Source organism: Rattus norvegicus, chromosome 10 (assembly GCF_021556685.1).
Source record: "Rattus norvegicus strain SHRSP/BbbUtx chromosome 10, alternate assembly SHRSP_T2T, whole genome shotgun sequence".
NCBI classification, from domain to species: Eukaryota; Metazoa; Chordata; class Mammalia; order Rodentia; family Muridae; genus Rattus; species Rattus norvegicus.
The window spans coordinates 106,969,378-106,990,285 of NC_141543.1; the positions used below are offsets into that span (position 1 = coordinate 106,969,378).

General features: G+C 49.8%; 2 protein-coding genes and 2 non-coding genes across 5 annotated transcripts; 2 read left to right on the top strand and 2 right to left on the bottom strand.

Moving 5' to 3' along the window:
- Positions 1–113: 113 nt before the first annotated feature.
- On the bottom strand, positions 114–186 carry Trnar-ccu8 (transfer RNA arginine (anticodon CCU) 8). Its single transcript has one exon. It is a non-coding gene; the product is annotated as a tRNA-Arg (tRNA).
- A 394-nt stretch (positions 187–580) lies between these two features.
- On the top strand, positions 581–653 carry Trnar-ucg2 (transfer RNA arginine (anticodon UCG) 2). The gene has a single exon. It is a non-coding gene; the product is annotated as a tRNA-Arg (tRNA).
- A 1,934-nt stretch (positions 654–2,587) lies between these two features.
- Positions 2,588–7,767, bottom strand: Atp5pd (ATP synthase peripheral stalk subunit d). Of its 2 annotated transcripts, NM_019383.2 has the most exons (6): positions 7,713–7,756; positions 5,682–5,811; positions 5,117–5,213; positions 3,960–4,031; positions 2,918–2,980; positions 2,593–2,787 (listed from the first exon to the last, which is right to left on the bottom strand). In NM_019383.2, exons 2-6 carry the CDS (start codon positions 5,801–5,803, stop codon positions 2,656–2,658), a joined length of 486 nt encoding a protein of 161 aa, NP_062256.1. In that variant the 5' UTR covers positions 5,804–5,811; positions 7,713–7,756; the 3' UTR covers positions 2,593–2,655. The 2 variants fall into 2 exon arrangements, with proteins under 2 accessions (XP_087430252.1, NP_062256.1); XM_087574126.1 differs by lacking the exon at positions 3,960–4,031 and having other exon boundaries at positions 2,588–2,787; positions 7,713–7,767.
- A 243-nt stretch (positions 7,768–8,010) lies between these two features.
- Positions 8,011–19,649, top strand: Kctd2 (potassium channel tetramerization domain containing 2). The gene is made up of 6 exons (NM_001427653.1): positions 8,011–8,363; positions 10,227–10,335; positions 12,404–12,495; positions 15,627–15,722; positions 17,628–17,753; positions 18,674–19,649. The coding sequence occupies exons 1-6, from the start codon at positions 8,025–8,027 to the stop codon at positions 18,701–18,703; spliced, it is 792 nt and encodes a 263-aa protein (NP_001414582.1). The 5' UTR covers positions 8,011–8,024; the 3' UTR covers positions 18,704–19,649.
- The last annotated feature ends 1,259 nt before the right edge of the window (positions 19,650–20,908 follow it).

The window sequence follows — 20,908 nt, forward strand, 5'->3', positions numbered from 1 at the left end:
CCGCTCACAGATGGAGCTAAATGACTGGTCACAAACAGGCATCTCGGGAGAGCCAAACAAAGCCTGAACTAGCGGGAGGAAGTGCGCGCGCGACTGTCTCCAAAAGAGAGCACCACCCCAGGTGGGACTCGAACCCACAATCCCTGGCTTAGGAGGCCAGTGCCTTATCCATTAGGCCACTGGGGCGCGATAAAAAGCCGTGTCCACGTGGTCCGTGATAGCGCGACGCGATGACGTGACTATACCTATCCCGGAACAGTGACTGAGCGGCCCCGCTCTGACCTGGGAACCTGATAACGGATATCTCGCTTATCCGGAGAAAAACCGGACGATGACGCATGGCGTCGAGGAGTGCTGCGAGACGGAGGAGGGTCGCACTCCAGCCCGCGGGCAGAGGGGCTGACCAGAGAAGATTTAAACTGGCCGAAGTCGGATGAGCTTTCCGCCAGCCACGCAGCCGCGCTGCCTGGCTCCCAAGCGCCGCCACTTGGAAACTGCAGACGCCCCCCGTTGTCCGTCGTCGGAGCAGCTCCTGCACTTCATCAAATAATACGTTCCGGTGAAGGACTTGCCGTAGGTAGACCGCGTGGCCTAATGGATAAGGCGTCTGACTTCGGATCAGAAGATTGAGGGTTCGAGTCCCTTCGTGGTCGAAATATTTTCATCCCGATGGATCTCCTTTCAAGTGTATCTTAACTTTCAATTAATCTTAAATTGCCCGTAAGTCTTAAATAGCAAAAAAAAAGTATCGAAAGACCCTTGGAGACTGTTCATAAACCCTTCGATTTGGCTTTAAAGATTGTCGGTAGGGGTTGGGGATTTAGCTCAGTGGTAGAGCGCTTGCCTAGCAAACGCAAGGCCCTGGGTTCAGTCCCCAGCTCCAAAAAAAAAGACTGTCGCTTGTGTCAGCGATAACTACCTTTTTAAGAGGTGAATTATAGTGTACTGCACCTCAGAAGTTCTAGTGTCCTAACGTGTAAGGCGCTGGAAAGGGATTTCAGGTTCAGAGTCCCATCGGTGTTTCCTGTTGTTTCTCTCAGATATACTGCAGTGATATCCATGGTCACCTTAGCTTCCCGAGTGCTGGGATTGTAGGCATGTGTCACCATGTCTGGTGTGCGGGCTCAAACCATATATGTATGTTTAACTTTCTACTTATCCCTTGAATGAAACAATCCACCAGGGAAAATGCCCGACTTCATCCTTTCCTGCTGCTGTGGTGTTCCAGCAAGAGAACACACCCTTGAATGCCTCCCAGAGGATTAGAAAGTAGCTCTGGGGCTGGAGAGATGGCTCAGCGGTTAAGAGCACTGATTGCTCTTCCAGAGGTCCTGAGTTCAAATCCCAGCAACCCCACAGTGGCTCACAACCATCTGAGATCTGACGGCAACAATGTACTAATAAGTTAAAAAAAACAAAACAAAACTTAAAGTCCTCACAGCCCTTACTGTGATGGAGGGGAGGGGTGGAGAAAAGGTTAGGGGGATAGGCCACAGTGAGCCCTGCAATGCCAAGGTGGGAGGGTGTCACCAGGGGTGGGAGCAAAAGCATGGTTTCCAGAGGTTGGCAAAGGTCTGTTCTTTTAACTAACAGTTGTTCCCTTCACAAAGATACATATAGTATCAATGTCCTCGCTTTCCTGTTCAGTTTGTGTTCCTTTAGCAAAAAGATTTGTTTGCACAAACAGCTGGCCTCGAGTTCACAGAAATCCACCTGCCTGTGCTTCCCTAGTGCTGGGATTAGAGTCCACCCTAACACTTGGCTCTTCTGTCGTTTCCTTTCTTGGACAGCAATAGTTCCTAGAGTTTTAACACTGACAAAACAATACAATGTTTCCTAAGGTGGATTTCCCCACCAGAAGGTAGCAGAGAGGTCTGTCCCCTGGAGCTCACAGATGCGTGTGTAGCTATGCCTTCAATGTCCACAGCCACAGAGTGCCACACTGAGTTACCCCTAGGTTATGGCACTGGCACCCCACTGATGAGCTCTGGTTTCTTCTCCCAGCCCTTACCCTAGAGTGGGGCTTAGGGATCCGATGCTCAGCCAGCCCCTGCTGCTCCTTCTGGCCTGGGTACACCAACCCTCCCCTACTCCCACTCTCCCTGCAGGATTTAAGCTACAGCAGATGGGTGACTAGATATTTAAAAGATTCCTAGGCTGCTAGACACTGCAATCCTGATGCCTATGACAACAGTAGAATCCCAAGCCTCAGCAATTGCGTGCTGGCCGCAGGTGGTGAGTCAGGGCTGTCTCTCCCCACCACCGTAACTGCTTATTTCTGTTTGTGTGTGTGATGTAGGGACCAGGACACACATAAGCAAGCAGAGGTCAATCTGCAAAAACTGTCCCCCAACGGTATGGTCATAGGCTGTGCTGTTCGAGGTCCAGCAGCCCACAGGCCACAGTAACTGGTTTCCTACTGTTTGGTTCACATGATGCTTCTGGTGTGGCCACCTTAGAACTGTTTATCTAGGGGTTGGGGATTTAGCTCAGTGGTAGAGCGCTTGCCTAGCAAGCGCAAGGCCCTGGGTTCGGTCCCCAGCTCCGGGGGGGGGGGGGGGACGACAAAACAGAACTGTTTATCTACTTAAAGACCATAGCAAGACTATGTAAATGTTTTATTTCAAGTCAGCCAGGGCTCCCTCCTGGGCTGCTTCACAGGTTCTCGATGGGCTGATGGGGCCAGTATGGGTACTTCCTCTTGTCCAGCTTGGTTTCAGGGAAGACCTCATTCAAGTCATCAATCGTCATCTGGTCAAAGGGAATCATGTTCTTTATTTTCTCCAGCTACAAAGAACAGAAACCTGTTAGCTACAGGAAATGGGCAAGGCCACTGAGATCAAAACAAGAATCCAAGGAAGGTCACTGCTATGCAGTGACAGAAAAGTCACAGAGAGAGGCCACGGCTCATCCTCACCTGCTTCTCATATTCCCGGACCCTAGCCTGAGATCCAGTCACGAACTGGGCACAGTTCTTCACCTAGAAGAGAAAGAAGAAACTGTCCTGAAGCCAAACTGTGTGCTGACCCCTGAGCCTGGGCAGCTCAAGTCTGCGCCTTTCCTGACACCATCTACAGAAGTGCATGGTTGGCCCAGTCCTGAATGCTTTTGTTGAAGACAAGCGACACCTTTCAACATCCACAGAGCAGTCAGGCAGGAAAGCAACTTAGGATGGATCACTAAATCGTCGAGATAAGTCATGTGCCTACACAGGCGCACATACATGCACGCATGCACGCACTCGTGCCCTCTCCAGGTTCCAATACTGGCATGAGGTATTTTCAGACAAATAAGTATCTGAGTGTTGAGTGGTTAGGTTCTTAACAGACCTGTTGGATCTAAGGCAACACTGAGACAGACATACTTACAGAGCTTTCATTTAAATTATGCATTCACTGGCCACACTGTCATCATATTCAAGAACCGTGACATATTTACCAGGTCACCCTCACCTCTCTCCAAGCAACCCCTCAGGCCTCTGTCACTCAAGATTACCCAAGTTTCCTAGAGATTCATAAGGACAAGACCTCACTATGTAGCCCTGGCTGCCCTCTAAATCAGAGATAGGACGTTAAAGTGCACACCACCAGGCCTGGGCTTGCTGCCTTCTTTAGTCAGTATTATTTTTAGAGTCATTTATGTTGCTGCATTTATTAGCACCCTAGTCCTCTTGATTCCCACACTTTAATCTTTAATTCACTATCCACCCTTGCTACTAAGAATTAAGAAAACTTCAGGATCTGACCATAGTGGTACTTGCTTATAATCCCCAAACTTGGGAGGCTGAAGCAGGAGGATCACCATGAGTTTGAGGTCAACCAAGGTTACACAGTGAGACCTTACAATAAAAGGAACAAAAACCAAGAAAATTTTGGAGGGGAAAAAAAAACCAAAAAACTAAACAACAAAATGCCTGCCCATAATCACACACACACCCCAACCCCCTGCCCACTACTCACATCCTCCTTCTCCTCGGCGTCCACTAGGGCTGTGTATTTATCCTCAGGCACAGGGATCTTCAGAGCATTATACTATAAACAGGACAGAGACTTCACTCTTGTAGCCCAAGAGCCTAAAGCCTCTCTCTGCTTCTTACTCTCTGCTTCTTACATGCACTCACTTCCTCCTCTGAGCTCTGGTGGTGAGGTGGGAAGATCTGGAGGCCTCCTCAGCCCGTCCCTCATCAGCCCAGGATCCTCCACATTTCCTTATCATAACAAGCACTGCTTTGTTTCCCCACCTCAAATGGGCTGCTACACTTGGTAAGAGCCACTTAGCATCTTGCAGTCTAATTCTTTTTCACACAGAACCCTGCAGGGCTGATGGGCAGGAATCGTATTTGATTATGAAGTAAAGATGATCATTAAGAAAACTATTTAGTGGGGTTGGGGATTTAGCTCAGTGGTAGAGCACTTGCCTAGGAAGCGCAAGGCCCTGGGTTCAATCCCCAGCTCCAAAAAAAAAAAAAAGAACCAAGAAAACTATTTAGTATTACAGCCCTGGCATTGTATGCTAAGCCACACAGAGCAAGTCTTCTAGAAGCATCTTCAAATGAGCAAATGAACTCAATACTGAGACATTGTACTTTTGTACTTAATGTGCAGGTACTGAAAGAACACAAGTTACTGACGGGGCTGGAAAGACGGCTCTGCAATTTCATGCACTGGCTGCTCTTGCTGAGGACCCAGGTTGAATTCCCAGCACCCACAGGGCCACTCCCAACAGCCTGTAACTCTAGCCCTGGGGCATCTGGTATGCTCACTGAGCTCCTGCCATCAGCCATGCAAGTGATACATAGAAATATGTGCAGGAAGTACACCCACAGACATGAAATTCACCTTTTTATAGAAGAGGTTGGACAAGGGCCAGGGGGGTGAAAGAAGAGAGCGTTAGTTTACAAAAAGGAGGCAGGGAAGAAGTGACGGCAAACTCGGGAGGAGAGCTAGCCCTGGCAGCCCTTCAGCTCCTGGAAGGAAGGCTGCCTGACTGCTGAGTGACTGAACCCTCATTCTCTACAAGTGCTCACTAAATCCACCCCAGGACCTTTGCCCATCTCCACTCCCCTTCCCCCAGCACCTTACAAGATAGAGCTTTTGTTAGTTATCTGAAGACTCACCTTGTTTTTAAAATCATCCACCAAGCCAGGCTTGTCCACATTGGCCCTGTAGTAAGCCCAGTCAATCGCTGGTGGTTTCTCAGACAGACTAGCCAACCTGCTCATGTGGAAAAGTCAGTCAGGACTTGTATTCCTGGACTGGAATCAGCAACAAACACTATTCACACAGCCATCTCCCCAGTCCTTACACACTGGAGTGTCAAGCCCACCTTTCTCTGAAGGGCCACCACAAAAATGCCAAAAATGCTTTCATTTGCAAAACACGTCTGTTTCTTTACTCCTGTCAGTCTATTAGAAAAGAGTAGCTAGGGCTGGCAAGATGGCTAAGTGGGTACAGGCGCTTGCTGCTAAACCTGAGGACCTGTGTTCAATACCCAGGACTCATACAGTGGAAGGCAGAAAGCCAACCCCACAAGTTTTCTTCTGATGCTACAGCACACATGGCAGATATCTATGAACTCATATACGTACTAAATACTACGCAGATGTGACCAATGTCAAAGCACTGCTTCTAGGATCAGTGACAAGGATGGGGGAGGGGGGCTCCTTCTCACAACATACTGACCTGGTGTGGAAGGTCTCATTCCAGGACTTCAGAGCGTTTCCAATTGCCTTCTGGTTTTGGGGCATGATCTCCACAAAAGATACCCAATCGATGGTTTTTAGAGCAAGTTTGCGCCCAGCCATCTTGGATACTAGAAAACAAAACAGGTCAGATAAACAGTGCCTCTGGAGAGAACCCCTGAAGGAGACCGTGCCACAGAAATACAAGTTGTTAAGAAATGGATCAGTGGGAGCAATTTGATGGGTCGATGCAACAGATAAAAGAACTAGGATTTAAACCAGAAAAGGATGCAACTAGTTGTTAGAATGCTTGCCTCGAATGGACGAAGGCCTGGGCTCCCTCTCCCGCACCAGAAACAGAAGTAGAGGCAGAGAATCTAAAGGTCAAAGCCACGTGAGATATATGAGAGCTTGCCTCAATACATCAGTAAATAAAGCTATGCCACACAGAATATAAATGTACTTTTTCCTGCTAGGCTGTCCTTGCTCTATCCCAACCCATTTTCTACTTTTTGTTCTACACCTGTCTTTGCAAACATTGCTAAAGGAAGTCATAAGCTGCACAAAAGTTAAATAAATGACTGTTTTAGCCACCGACTCTCTACCATACAGAAATTTGACACAGCCAATCTGGCAAGGCTTCAAAATACACAGACAAAATTTCTGCATGTGCAAATTGAGGCAAAGAGCTGTTAAGAATCCTCAGTGAAGGGCTGGAGAGATGGCTCAGTGGTTAAGAGCACCGACTGCTCTTCCTGAGGTCCTGAGTTCAAATCCCAGCAACCACATGGTGGCTCACAACCATCTATAATGGGATCTGATGCCTTCTTCTGGTGTGTCTGAAGACAGCTACAGTGTACTCATATAATAAATAAATAAAATATTAAAAAAAAAAAAGAATCCTCAGTGAAACTGTAGGTACCAATCTGCCCTGCTTTATAGAGACTTCAGGGGCTCTCAACCCCTGCTGTACACTCGAACCTTCGTACCCGTGTCATACCTCCCACAGCACACACACCTTGCACTTTCAGAGGCATTTTTACACAAATGATACTTGGAAAGACAGTGATTGCAGCTGTCTTTAGACCAAAACAAGATACAGAAAATAACTATGCACAAGCTCTGAGTGGGAGATACCTTCCTGGGCTGGAGAGATGGCTCAGTGGTTAAGAGCACTGACTGCTCTTCCAGAGGTCCTGAGTTCAATTCCCAGCAACCACATGGTGGCTCACAACCATCTGTGATGGGATCCGATGCCCTCTTCTGATGTATCTGAAGACAGCTACAGTGTACTCATGTAACTAAAATAAATAAATCTTTAAAAAAAAAAGGGGGGGAGATACCTTCCTAACGATCAAAGTTGTCAAATGATGGTCTCCCTCCCTCCTTCTTTCCTTTCTTCCTTCCTTGCCTCCTCAGTGCAGTTACCTCTCTTGGAGGACAGAGGCTAAAACAGTTGCCAGGTGAACTAAGGATGCCAGAGAACGAAGTGGACTTTAAGCACGGGATAAAGCAGCAGTCACAGACTTTTTGTTATCTGGTTAACCTCTACCGCTGGTGGTTTCTCAGCCTGCTCTTATGGAAAACAGGTCATGAGCATAGGGAATAACCAATAGTTATTCGATCAATCGGTAAATCTCACGAGGAATCCTAGAGTCCTCCATTGGGAGAAGAGAACGTAGCGTTGAAGCCTACTGGGTGTCTTGTCCTCTCTGAAAGCTACCACCATGGCTAAGTCATGTTTCCCCAACCCCTAAACTCCACTCCTGAGATCGCCACCCAGTGTGAGACAATGTGGCAACATCTAAATCAGAGGTGATTGGCCAAGTAAGTCATTGCCAGGCCCCAGGCTCGCCCGAAGGAGAGGCGAGCAGGGCAAAGCAGTGACCTCGGTCGCTCTGCCAGAGGGGCAGCTCGAAGGCCCGACGTCCTCCGCGGGGCTGGAGGGAACAAGCGTCGGAGCAAGGTCTGGAATATAATACAAAAGAGTTCGTGGAGATCAAACGCAATACTTCTAACAACACTCACTCACCTTCACCGACCCCCGGCGGAGCGCTGTCTCCAGCAGAAAGGAACGGAAGTGTGTTACCGGAAGTTCCCTCTTTGGCCAATCCAAAAGCGCAATAGGCCGGTCTTATTTCAGATATCACCCAGTGAGCATGGGGGTGGCGTTCAGGAAGTCCCGCCTTAAAAGGCGGGCGCAGCGCCTGCGCCGTCAGGGTCTCTGCTAGTTGTGGGCGCTCCCGTCCCTTACCCCCTGCCCCACCCCCGCCGATGGGCTGGCCCGGCTCTCCCTGCCGAGGAATGGGCCGGCCCGGCGGCGGGCGGGCAGCGGCGGCCCAAGATGGCGGAGCTGCAGCTGGACCCGGCAATGGCGGGGCTGGGAGGGGGTGGCGGGAGTGTGGTGGGCGATGGGGGCGGCTCGGGCCGGGGACCTCCCAGCCCACGCCCTGCCGGCCCCACACCCCGGGGACACGGCCGTCAGCCTGCTGCCGTCGCGCAGACACTGGAGCCCGGCCCCGGACCTCCGGAGCGGACGGGGGGCGGCGGGGCAGCCCGCTGGGTCCGTCTCAACGTGGGCGGTACCTACTTCGTGACCACCAGACAGACCCTAGGCCGGGAGCCCAAGTCCTTCCTCTGCCGCCTGTGCTGCCAGGAGGACCCGGAGCTGGACTCGGACAAGGTGCGCCCCGCCCTCGGGCGCGCCCCCGGGCGTTGGGACCCATTCTAGGCTGGTGTTCCGATTTCTGGGACACGTTTCCCTCCGGCGGGTCCTGCAAACCCGGACTTTAGTCCACTCCCCCCCCCCCCCGAGTTAGCACCGACCACCACAGAATGAACTCCCATCCCCGTTCTCCCCCCCCATCTTCAGACACACTCCAGCTTCCCTTTGCACCCCACTGTTTTCTCAGCTGCTCCTTCCTGGAGTTGTCTACCTGCACCCACGGGAGCCCCCTTCGTACATTCTCTCACATTCTCTGCCCCTCCTGAGGATCCCCCCTTTCTCAAATCTGCATGAGTTTTTCTTTGGGTCCCGTACGGTCCCCCGCTGCTGGTGCTAGAGGCATTCAGAACTGGGTCAGGGTGAATGACCACATCTTTGTCACTTTCCGAGGACTCTGGTCCCGTTCCGTCCCTGTGCAAAGTGGAATTAAACTTGGGGTTTAATGATAGCGTCCACTACTAAAGGGTGCAGGAAGTGCTTGTGGTGGTGATACATCCTGTGGTGGTGATAAAGTCCCGGTCCCAGACCTTGTGTGCGGTAACAATCACCGTTTCGGTACATGTTTGGAAGTAAATGCATTCCTTGGAAAGATAAGCGGATCGGTTAGGACCCAGCGAGTGTAGAGTCAAACACAGGGTTGAGCAGTGGCAAGACGTTGTTTATTTCCAGCTTGAACTGTAACTTTTGCAAGTTCACCTCTGACTCTCAAACTCATCCTTTGCAGTGGCTTACACCGCTTCCCATGCCATAAAGCACTCCCGAGGTTAGCAGACTTGCATAAACATTCAGTGTCATCTGTCCTCTGATACCAAATTGATGGGAACCTCACCAACCCTCCTAACTAAAGAGATTCCAGAACTCCTGTTTATAGGGAACTATTTTTATATACCCTAAGTCTTTCTTATGGCCACACAAGCCAGTTTCTTGTTCCTTTTACTGTAACGATGAGTAAGATTAAAGTTGCTCTGAGCCAAGTCCTGGCAGTACCACGCTTCCTCTGGGCACAGAGCTAGGGTGTGTGAGAGTGCAGCTGGCAGTTTGGACTCCCACTGATGTTGGCCTTGGGCTCACGAGAGCTGCCAATAGAATGGAGGTTTTCTCAGAATTAGGAATGTAGTCCAGGGGCAATGAAGAAGTCAGAATGTTTAACACAGCTATGGAATTTCCCACATCCCCTGTAGCTGGTATCCTACAGAAGAATGTGAAAAGATTGTGGGTCTACCCAGTAAATAAAGGCCCGGCAGTGGGGATGACTGTGCCTCTAGGACACCTGACCCGAAATGATCTTAAAGCCAGCCTCTGGCCAATAGCTTAAAATAAGCAAACTGGGCTGGAGGGATGGCTCAATGGTTTAAAGCGCTGACTACTCTTCCGGAGGTCCTGGGTTCAATTCCCAGCAACCACATGGTGGCTCCCAACCATCTGTAATGGGATCCGATGTCTTCTTCAGGTGTTGTCTGAAGACAGCTACAGTGCACTCATATACATTAAATAAATCTTGAAGGGGTTGGGGATTTAGCTCAGTGGTAGAGCGCTTGCCTAGCAAGCGCAAGGCCTTGGGTTCGGTCCCCAGCTCCAAAAAAAGAAAAGGAAAAAAAAAATAAATCTTTAAAAAAAAAAAAAAAGCAAACTGTAGCAAAACCAGTAAAAAATAAATAAATAAACTAATAAATAAATAAATAAATAAATAAATAAATAAATAAATGTATGTTTTTTAGCTGACAGAGTGACTGTCGCCTGAGTGCCCGGGCGGATTAGGGAAATGCTACTTAGAAAATGTTGCTGAAAGGTTCATAGTGCTTGTCTGTGCTCCATTGGCAGGATGAGACTGGAGCGTATCTGATTGACAGAGACCCTACCTACTTTGGTCCTATCCTAAACTACCTCCGCCATGGAAAACTCATCATTACCAAGGAGTTGGCAGAAGAAGGTAAGGACACCCGGCTGGCTTCAAACTTGACGTTGACTAAAGCTGTTTCGAAGCCTCCGGTTTTTGTTTGGGATCCTCATCCTCACTGCGCCTGCGCAGGCGTAAGAGTCAGTGAACCCGGGTTTGTGAGAGCCTGGAAGGGAGCTGCCCAGGGCGGTGCCGGCGCTGTCAGCGGTGGCACGGCGCGGTGCTGGGCCAGGTTTCTCCGATTTGCAGATCCGAGCTTTAGGCTTTTAAACCCGCAGGGCTGCCACCGACCTCTTTCACACGTGTTTTATTCGCTGGCAGTGAGCGCCTGTAGCCTGAGGCACCACATCTCTGTCAGGCAGACATTCTCATCTTTCCAATTTCCTTTGGACTTGTGAATATAATATTAATAAACGCCTGGCCTCGTTTCCTAAGTCTCATGCTTCTCTGTGAAGCCGTGCAGCTGACCTGATTCACTCTCCAACTCAGTGGCAGGCACGTCTCTGGCTCCTTGTCAATCTACTTTGTAGGGCATTGGGATGGTAAGTGGGTCTAGCCCTCCGTGTAAAAGGCCGGCCTGGTCTCTGGAGGCATCCAGTGCAAATCCAGGGTCCTTTCATAAAGGCAGGGCCCCTGATCTAGAACCCTCACCACTGGATAGAACAGCTTGTCCTGGCAATCCTCCTCAGAGAAGTGGCTTGAAAGCAGCTCCACTTAGTCAGGAAAGAGGAGCTGTGCATCCTCGCCCATTCAAAACAAATCACACAGTGTAGTGGTGGCCCATGTCTGTAATCCCAGCACTGGGGAGGCAGAGGCAAGTGGATCTCTGAGTTCAAGGCTAGAGTGAGTTCCAGGACAGCCTGGACACACACAGGACACACTGAGAGACCCTGTGTGAAAAAGAAATCATTTCAGATGCATACATAAGTAATAGGAAATAAATCCCATGCTCTTGTTATCTTAACCGCCAGCCTCTTACAGTCTCTTCATGTCTTTAATATAAAAAGAAACTTTGTTGAGCCAGTGAGGTGGCTCACCGGGTCAGAGCTCTCCCCGCCAAGTCTGACAACCCAAGTTCTCTCCCTGGAGCTTACACGGTAGAAGGAAAGTGTCGACCACAGCAAATTGTTCCCAACTCCAGGTTCGTCTCCTTTCCCCTGCACTGACGAGCAGACATACACAGTTTTGTTTGTTTTTCTGAGATTGAGTCTCAGTATGGGCCTGGCTAATCTTGAACTCACAGACTCACTGCTGCTGCTAGCATTAAAGGCACTAAAAGCACCACAACTGACAAGAATAAATAATCATTGAACTTTGTCTCCTTCCAGGCATCTCCACCCACTACCTCTCCTCCCTCATTCTCCTGAGAGGTTTTATTTCTGAACCGTTTGAGGCTAAATTGCAACTTTTATTCCTTAATAATTCTCTGTTACTCTAAAAACAGGACCTTGGTGTAATCCTCCTAACAGCTCGGGAAATTTGATATTGATTGTTTATCTACATCCTCTTCTCAGATTCAAAATCGTACTCATGTTCATTGGAGCATTTTTTCCTAGCGCAAAAGCAGACATCCCATAATTATTCTATCTAAAACCTTTAATTTTGTTTACCATGAGAGGAGTCACTGATTGCTCCCACACACACACTTTTGTTGTTAGTTGGGGATCAAACCTTGCTAGGTAAGTATTCTGCTGCTGTCCAACTCCGACAGAAATAATTCTCCTATTAAATTCTTAAGTTTATATACATGTACCTATACATGTAAAACCTGCCCTTTTTAGGGAAAATATTGCAGGGTGGGGAATTGTCCAGTGTGGCAGGTTCCAGGAACTAGGTGACACATGGACAGCTAATGAGCAGGTCTAGCAGGAAGCCAGCCGAGGGGTGAGACTGGAGGGTGAACACCCTGTGTTTGATTCACTGTAGCGTAAACGTATGAGGCGGTTATGGGCAAGCCCTGAAGAACTGAGCCAGTTTTCTTAAGTTTCCTAGACTGAAGGGGAAATGAGACTTATGTTTGGAAAATGCTTGGAAGGCAAGGCTTGCCTTGCTGTTTCCCTGAGGGCTCACACCTCTGACCACAGCCTGGTCCGTCTTCTAGGTGTGCTGGAAGAAGCAGAGTTTTACAATATCGCGTCTCTCGTGCGGCTGGTTAAGGAAAGGATACGGGACAACGAGAACAGAACTTCACAAGTAAGGCATCTGGAACTGCCGAGGACAAGACCTGTCCAGACTGCTATCTGTCTGTCTGTCTGCAATGTAAAAAGGATGCCTTCTCCTCGGGGCTGGAGGGCTAGACTGCTTCAGTGTGGGAACTGAGGAGTAGCAGAGGAAACAGAGCAGCCCCAGCCCTGCAGGATAGTGTTACTGTCCAGCTGTGGACAGATCCCAGGCCACTTTAAGGCCAACATTTGTCCTCTGCTTGCAGCCCAGCCAGGTCTTGCACTCTCCTGCCTCAGCTTCCCTAGTGCTGGGATTGCCAGGCACAGAAAGCTTGTTCTTACTGATGGAGCATCTGGCCCCCTCAGTGTAAAGCCCACAGTCTCACTCACACCTGCTCTCCAGCCTGCCAGCCGCTCAGAAGCCTCTGCATGGTGCTGTGGAGAAAATGACATACAGCCTCGTTCTGTCTATCACAACTTTGGATTTTTGTATTAACTTAGTAGATGTGATAACAAAATGCCTCCTTTAAGGGGAGGGCAGACAGTAGGGCAAACTCAGCTTCTTCCTGTGTCATTCATCAGTACTGAGCCCTACAGTGTGTGGTGTTGTAGCCCTTGTGATTTTGTAACAGAAAAGGGTCTTTGCTCTCAAGAACTTTGGAGTCTAGCAAGAAAGAAGAGACTTTTTCTTTGTGTAGGAAAGGCTGTAGCCACCAATGGTGACACAGTGGTGGGTCTTTCCATTAAAGAAAAGGCAGTCAGCTGCCTAGCCACTCCACTCCCCTTAGGAATTTGTGAAGATGGGAGACTTCTCTGTCCGTGTTAGAAGGCTTCTTGTTGATGTCCACAGTAGATTTATACTTGGTAAATAGGAAACAGGGCCCTGTGTTCTCTACTCCTGGCCCTCTCACATCCCCATGGCATCTTTACCTGGTAGGTATTTAGGAAACAGAGGTTTCAGAAGTCTAGCTTTATCCCCAGTTTCCCACAATCTAAATTAAAAGAGTTCTTAGTAGAAGTTTTGATGGTACCCCGAATTGTGTAATCTGAAGCCGCCCAAATCATGGAGCCTGAGTGTTCTGCATTCTTGGCTTGATCCCTTGAGAGCATCCTAGGATTTCTGTTTGATGGCAGCAATTAACTGATTAGTCCTGCAGGCTCTGAGGCTTGAGCACCGATACCCAGTTGGAAGCTGTCTTGTTCCAGGAATGTCGGTCTGTCGGTCGGACCTTTTATTTTGATTGATCTTCCATCTGTCCTCTTCATGAAGAGCGCTCTGAGAGATGGGATGATATTAATATTGAAAGGTGTGCTCTTCCCTTGTCAACGTCTTCTAAGATACAGTTGGCTGTGTAGATTTCTAGATGTTACCTCTTTTTTTTTTTTCCGGAGCTGAGGACAGAACCCAGGGCCTTGCGCTTGCTAGGCAAGTGCTCTACCACTGAGCTAAATCCCCAACCCTAGATGTTACCTCTTTGAACTTATGCACTGCCAGTCATATGTCACAGGCATTCTGGGGGCCCTAAGCCCGTGTTTGTCGTGGTCTCTTATCTCTTTTGATGTTTGACAGGTTTCTAAATACTTTCCTGTTCGTATATATTTGTTTGTCTGTCTATCTGTCTGTTAGTTAGTCTTGGTTCTTTTTGGAGCATAGATAGGTTGACTCTAGAAGAGAAAAAAAAGGAACCACAGCAGCTTAGATCCTAGGGACTTTGCCTATTTTGGCCAAGATCACAGATTTTTTTGGGATGCCCTGAATTTTGTAATATAAACCTGATTGTTTCTGGGGTTGGGGATTTAGCTCAGTGGTAGAGCGCTTGCCTAGGAAGCGCAAGGCCCTGGGTTCAATCCCCAGCTCCGAAAAAAAAAAAAAATCATGAAAACCTGATTGTTTCCAAATGTTATAGGCAAATACATGAATAGAACCAAAGGAATGGTCAGTGGATTTGTCTTTGTTTACAAGGAAGGGCATTTTCTGTCTAGAGCTGCATTAGTAGTCATTGCCCTTTGGTTTATGGTTTTGCCTTTGTCTGGCTGGAACCCAGGGCCTCACAGTGCTAGACAGTGACTCCACCGCTGAGCCGCATCCCCAGACCGGAAGGACCCTGGCACGGTTCTGTTTCCTAGTGTTTGGGCTCGCAGCCTCTGTCCAGCCCCAGCTGGCCTGGACTCCCGATGCCCTGCTTCAGCCTTGTGAGTGCTCGGATTACAGATGTGTGCCACACCCACCACAGTCGCTCAGGAAGCTCGGCAGGAATGCAGACTTCTGGAAAAGTGAATGTTCTTTCTTGTTGTCCCACACCTCTGTGACAGGGATGTCCTGCTGAACATTGGCAGCTTAGCAAAGGGAAACTAATGAGTGTCTGTACCGTGTGTTTTCTTCTTGACGTGAGAATACATTAATATGCAGTTCCCACTGGCAGGTGGTATGCCGTACGTAGTCCCCACACATAGGAAATGGAAGCCGGGCAGAATCAGGAGTGTGAGACCAGGTTGGGATATAGAGTGAATTCCAGGACATTTTGGACACACTTGCCAGGCATGATGGTACAGCCGCTGTCCCAGCACTTGGGAGGCAGAGGAAGATAAATCTTGAGTTCAAGGCCAATCTCTGCTACACAATGAATTCCAGGACAGCTAGGACTGCACAGTGAGGCTGGGCAGCTGCCTCAGTGGCAAGAGTGCCTCTGGACTGGCTAAGGACTCGTGTTGAGTGGTTCACAGCCACCTGTAACTTCAGCTCCAGGGGAGGGTTGGGGGGGTCAGATCCCACAACTTCCTTTGGCCTCCATGGATACCCACAAACATGCCACATGCATACATACACATAAATAAAAAGTTTTTCCAAAAGGTAATGTCCATAGCCATTTATATTCAGTCTGGAGCACCAAAATTACATTGTGCATTTTAGCATCTAAATCATGTGTAAAAAGTGACTTTGCTGTTGTCACATGATCTGTCCCTCTGGAGTCCAGGTTTATTGCACACACTGGTTCGTGCCTTGGCCTCTTTCTGTTCTTGCAGCTGATGAACTCTCCTAGAGCCCATGGTGATGTGGAGAGTGAGGTAGGGGTGGTCTGAGAACCTACCCCTAGGCAGCTGTGGGTGGTGGGGTCCTGCTGGGGTCTACATGCTGCTGACCTAGTCTGCCTGTTGTCACAGGGCCCCGTGAAGCACGTGTACCGAGTCCTCCAGTGTCAAGAGGAAGAGCTCACTCAGATGGTCTCCACCATGTCTGATGGCTGGAAATTTGAACAGGTATATTGCTAAAAGAGAAGGAACTCCACCGCCTCATCCCAGGGAGCCACAACCAGCCAGTCAGTAGCCCGGGGACGGGTGTGTGTGTGTGTGTGTGTGTGTGTGTGTGTGTGTGTGTGTGTGTGTGTGGTGTGTGACCCCATTTTCATTGCAAAATTAGGAAAGAGCTCCTTGGTGTGTATCCCTTGCTTGGTGGCATGTGATGCTGTGAAGGGTTCGGAAGAGGACCATGTCTTTTGGATTCACACCCAGTATTTGAATTTGACAGTGCCTATGGTCATCAAAGACTCTGGAACACTTCCTTTTGCCTTTCTTTGCCTCAGAGAGATTCCTGTCAGGAAGTGCTCTGCTGACACCGTTCTGTTAGTCCTGAGGAAGGCCGGCTTCAGCAGAGGCTTTATAATTCTGCTGTACCATCTGCGGGTGCTGGGAGCGGATCAGGCATACAAGTGTGCCGGGGCATTTCCCAGCATTCTCTTTCCCTTCCTGCCAAGGGCTTTGTGCTTAGAATTGGGGTTTTTGAAAATAAAGCCCCTGAGAATCTTGGTTTTACCACTCTCTCCCGTTAGATGGCAGCCTGTCCATCTGTTGCTTCAGCTCCGCAGAAGGGGAGTTTGAATGAAAGGAATGGTTTTGTCTAGAGGTGACTGTGTTTATGTGGAACTGCAGAGCCAGCTGAACTGTCACCAGAAGTTCACTTAGAGAACAGAAGCCCAGCTTGTCTAACTGCTGTTACTTTAGAGTTAGAGGGAGAGATCCCTCTGTCTCCCCTCAGGGTCAGTCCCATCACATGGGTCCCCCATTCCCAATCAGCTGTGGTCGACCAATGCTGCACGGCAGTTAGAGTCATGGCTGTTTTTCCAGATGCATAATCTAACAGATGTTGTTTTTATAAATTATATGTAAAAATATTTAGGTGACTTTTCTCTGTGATGGTGATAGCTAGTTTCAATGTCGCTCTTAGGTATCCCAGTGCAGCAGGCAAGTGTCCTGCCAATGAACTGAGCCTCTGGTCCTGGAATGGGTTTTGCTAATGTCCTAAGGGAGAATGAAGTCTAGTCTTATGCCTCCAAGTGTGAGTGAGGAAGGGGAATGGGGGGAGAGTTCCAGTCTTGCAACAGGAGTGCCCCAGCCTGAGGCTTTGGGTGCTTATGCGGTTGCACTTGCTGTCTGCCAAGCTTCTCTATGTGCAGACTTCCAATTTTGAGTTAAATGCTGGATTTGTTTCTCCAAGAGGGTTGAGAATACCATGGCTTGTGGATTTCGGTGGCTACAGAGTGTTTGCTTGGTACTTGCAAGCCTCTGTTCCAGCCTCTCGCATAGAGAAAGTGGGAGTGGGAGCAGGGGGCTGAGGAGCGCTCACTTGATCACCCTACCTCGTGTCAACGCAGGCAGCTCCTGATGCCTTTGGGAGGGGAAGAGGGTGGGTCTCAGACCTTTCTTCTCCGTGATTGGATTCTTCCCCAGAATTGGAATCCATTTAATCCCCCGGACCATGGTTGCCTCAGAGAATGCTTATTCTTTGAAAGATAAAGTTACAAAGTCCAGTTCTGTGGCACGGAAGTGGGTTTGGTTTGGTTTGGTTTGGTTTGGTTTGGTTTGGTTTGGTTTGGGTTTGGGTTTGGGTTTGGTTAGTTGGTTTGGGGGAGAGGTAGTGTTTTGGGGTTTTTTTGTTTTTGTTTTTGTTTTTGTTTTTTTTTTGGAGACAGGTTCTCCCTAAATAACCCTGACTTCCCTGCAACTGTACAGATCAATCAGGGTAACCTCAACCTCAGAGATCTGCTTAGCTCTGCATCCCAGGCGCTGGGAGGAAAGGTGTGCACGAGCACGCCGGGCTTGGTCCGTGAGTGTTTTAGGTCCTGTCTGTACGGTTGCAGCACTGTCGCCATCTTTGTGTTCCTTCAGTTAATCAGCATTGGCTCCTCCTATAACTATGGAAACGAAGACCAGGCAGAATTCCTCTGTGTTGTCTCCAGAGAACTAAATAATTCTACCAATGGCATCGTCATAGAGCCAAGCGAAAAGGCCAAGGTAGGATACTGCTTCCCCAGGCTGTCCTCTACCTCCTCTGTGCCCTGCCTCTCTCCAGCTCTGCCAAGCTGCTGCTGGGTTTCTTCCACTCCTTCTGCAGCTACGAGCTTCCTCTCATCATACTCTCATAGATGCTGGATTTAACTCAGGATTTGTTGGGTCTAGGGAGATGGCGGGCATAGCCAAACTGGTGAGCTCCAGCTTCAGTGAGAGGCCTTGTGTCAAAGGGGAAGCAAGATGAGGTGAAGAGTGATACAGGAAGAAGCACAATTTACACTCCAGCCGCGCGTGCGTGCACACACACACACGCACACACGCACACACGGCCACGCACAGAAGCAGTCAGTTCCACAGGACTTGTAAAACTGCTGGGAGCCGAGCCTGGGCAAGGGCAGATCTGTATCCTGTCAGGATGGCAAGGCATGGCTGCCTTGCTCCTTGATGGTCCATTCCTCTCTTCTCTTCCCACACAGTGCCCTACAGACACACACTACACACTTGTGAAGAGCCTGAGTGTGAGCTGACTGTGAACCGCTTTCTTTAACTTGGAAAACTTTGGGCCAACAGCACAGAGCCCTCTGGGCCATCTGTATTTGGCAAGAGAACCCATTGCACTCAGGTACCAACGAGGTGGAGGCTCCAAGCCTGACTTGCTACATACATGGGCCGACAGCAGGTTGTGTGCTGTCCGCTGGGGCCAGAGGAAGCAACTACGGGAGTTTTAAATCATTTTTAAACCGTTCACTGTCATCAGCTGAGCCATGACTTAAATCCCTGCAGCCATGCTGGAGCTGTAGTCCCAGCCTTGCCCAGGTTGAGTACAGCTCAGGGGTCTGAGCTGCACCCCAATCCTAACCCATGGGCCCTTGGCTTCCTCAGCAGTTATTTAACTGACTCTGTCTTCCCCCATCCACTTTCAGATTCTTCAGGAGAGAGGCTCTCGAATGTAAACAGAGAATCAGAAGTTTTGGATCCCTGAAGGACGAGAGCAATCAGCCAAGCAGCTGCGACGGGCGGCCCTGCACCTGTACAGTAACTGAGCCACTGCAAAGAACAGCTGCGCCTGGCCCCGAGAAGCGGCGTCCGGCCACACTGGAGGAGCCCCCCGCCTGGACGAAGACAGTGCGCCTCTGGCCTCATGGCCCCTTTTCAGAAACCTGCTCCTGTTTCCTAGCCAGTGCTAGAGCAGACCTCACAACAGCCTCTGGGTCGGGTCCCTGGCTGGAGCCTTGTGGGGAGCTGGGGGAAAGGGAGGAAGGTCTAGCTCCCTGGAACAGTCTAGATGCTAAAAGCCGGAGCAGAGGAAGAAGGCTGTCCGGAGCCGAGCCCTGGTCTCAGCCTGCCGGTGCCATGATGGACATCAGCAGCTGCATGGACTGTTCTTCCCTGACTAGGCTTCTTTGAGGTTGGCAGGGATTCCGTGTTAGTGTGTTGGACCGAGGGTTTGGTACAGAATAAAGCGGCCAAAGGACCACAATCCCATGACCAGGGCCTCAGAGGCAGGAGGATAAGGTGTCCTGGCTGTGGTTGGAGCATGGGAGTTGCTGTTCCCATTGCCTTGAGTGGCATCACCCGGTGTCTCTCACAGCCGGGCCCCTCATAGCCCACCCTCACCCAGGAGGTTTGAGGCTGCGGCGTCCTCAGCCGTGCTAGATGGACAGCAGCACTAAGCAGTTGGTGTGATTGCTTCTGCAGCCTTTTCTTACCTGGTCGACCCCGTCTTCCTCCCCCAGCTTCTTGGACTGGACCAAAGAGAAAGGACTTTGTGGACCCTCTGTGATGGCTTGGGGTGAGGAAGGCTATTTCTATGGACGCTGCCAAATGTCTCATGTTGTCATAGCTAAAAGTGGTGGTGTTTTTGTGATTGTCTCTTGAACTGCACTGACTGCTAGGTGATACTGTGTCTCTCCTTTATTTCTGTGGCCATCATGGTCCCCAGCTCTGTGTGTGTGTGTGTGTGTGTGTGTGTGTGTGTGTGAGAGAGAGAGAGAGAGAGAGAGAGAGAGAGAGAGAGAATGTGTGTGTTCACACTCATGGTGGTAGTCTGTGGACTTCCTGCATCTCCTGGGCAGGAGATGCTGGCAGGCAGGGGTCCGTGCTTGTGTGAAGGGTACCCAGAACTCACAACCACACGTCCTCCTCTCCTATGGAAGAGAGGGACCAGGGTCTAGTCTGTTTATCCTAGACAACTTTAAACTGGCATGTGATACAAAACCCAGGCCGAGCACTCATGGTTCCTTCAACACCAAGATGTCTGCATTCACTGGGTGTGGGGGTGACTGCCTTTCATCTGAGTACCTGCGAAGCAGGCAGGCAGATCTCTGTAAGTTCATGGACAGCCTGGTCTACATAGAGTCCCTGTGTCAAAAGGGAGGAAAAGGAAATCTGCACATTCTGTAGCTCAGCTGCTATCCAGGGGCTCCACCATGCTGACTCCTGGAGAGGCAGCACTGCCTGTCAGCTGTCTCCTCTCATGGCTGACCATGCCCAGCTGGTTCCCTGTTGTCCGAGAGTCATCTCTTCTCTGCACCCGGAGCTCAGCGTAGAAGTGCACCTGTTCAGGCCCACGGCGCGTGTCAACTAGTTTTGTCCAGTGGGCTGTATCACTGTGTGACAGTTACACCATATTGGACGGCCTGCCTCCAAAGGGCCGGGGCGTCTGTTCTGTCATCCCCTTAGGAACAAAAGCAAAGGTGGGGATGTTCAAGGAAAACTGAAGGCGGTGGGGGACGGCTCTGTCCACATAGAGCTTAGAAAAGGGACCTTTGGCCCCACCCACAAGGGATGTCAGGTTGGCGGTGAATTCATTTGAAGCCTTATGTTCACTCGCCCTGGGATCCCATCCCCCTTATCCCTTTGCTTTTCTGGGGCCACACCCAGTCTGGACAGACCCAGTGCCTCTAGCTCCATGTTCAACAAGGAGTGTGGAGGATTAGGGGGTCCGGGTGAGACGTTAGGACATTAGCCCTGTACCTGGTAAGTGATCTCACTGAACAGTCCAGAAAGCCCCAGCTGGTTCTGTACAAAGAACACTACGGAGCCTCAAGCCTAGACGCAGCGACAGGCATGAGTGTCCCTCTTGTCCTGGAGGCAGTGTAAATGCCTCCTTAGGTTTGCCTAGCGTGGTTTTAACAGTCCCATGTTCCAGGCAACAG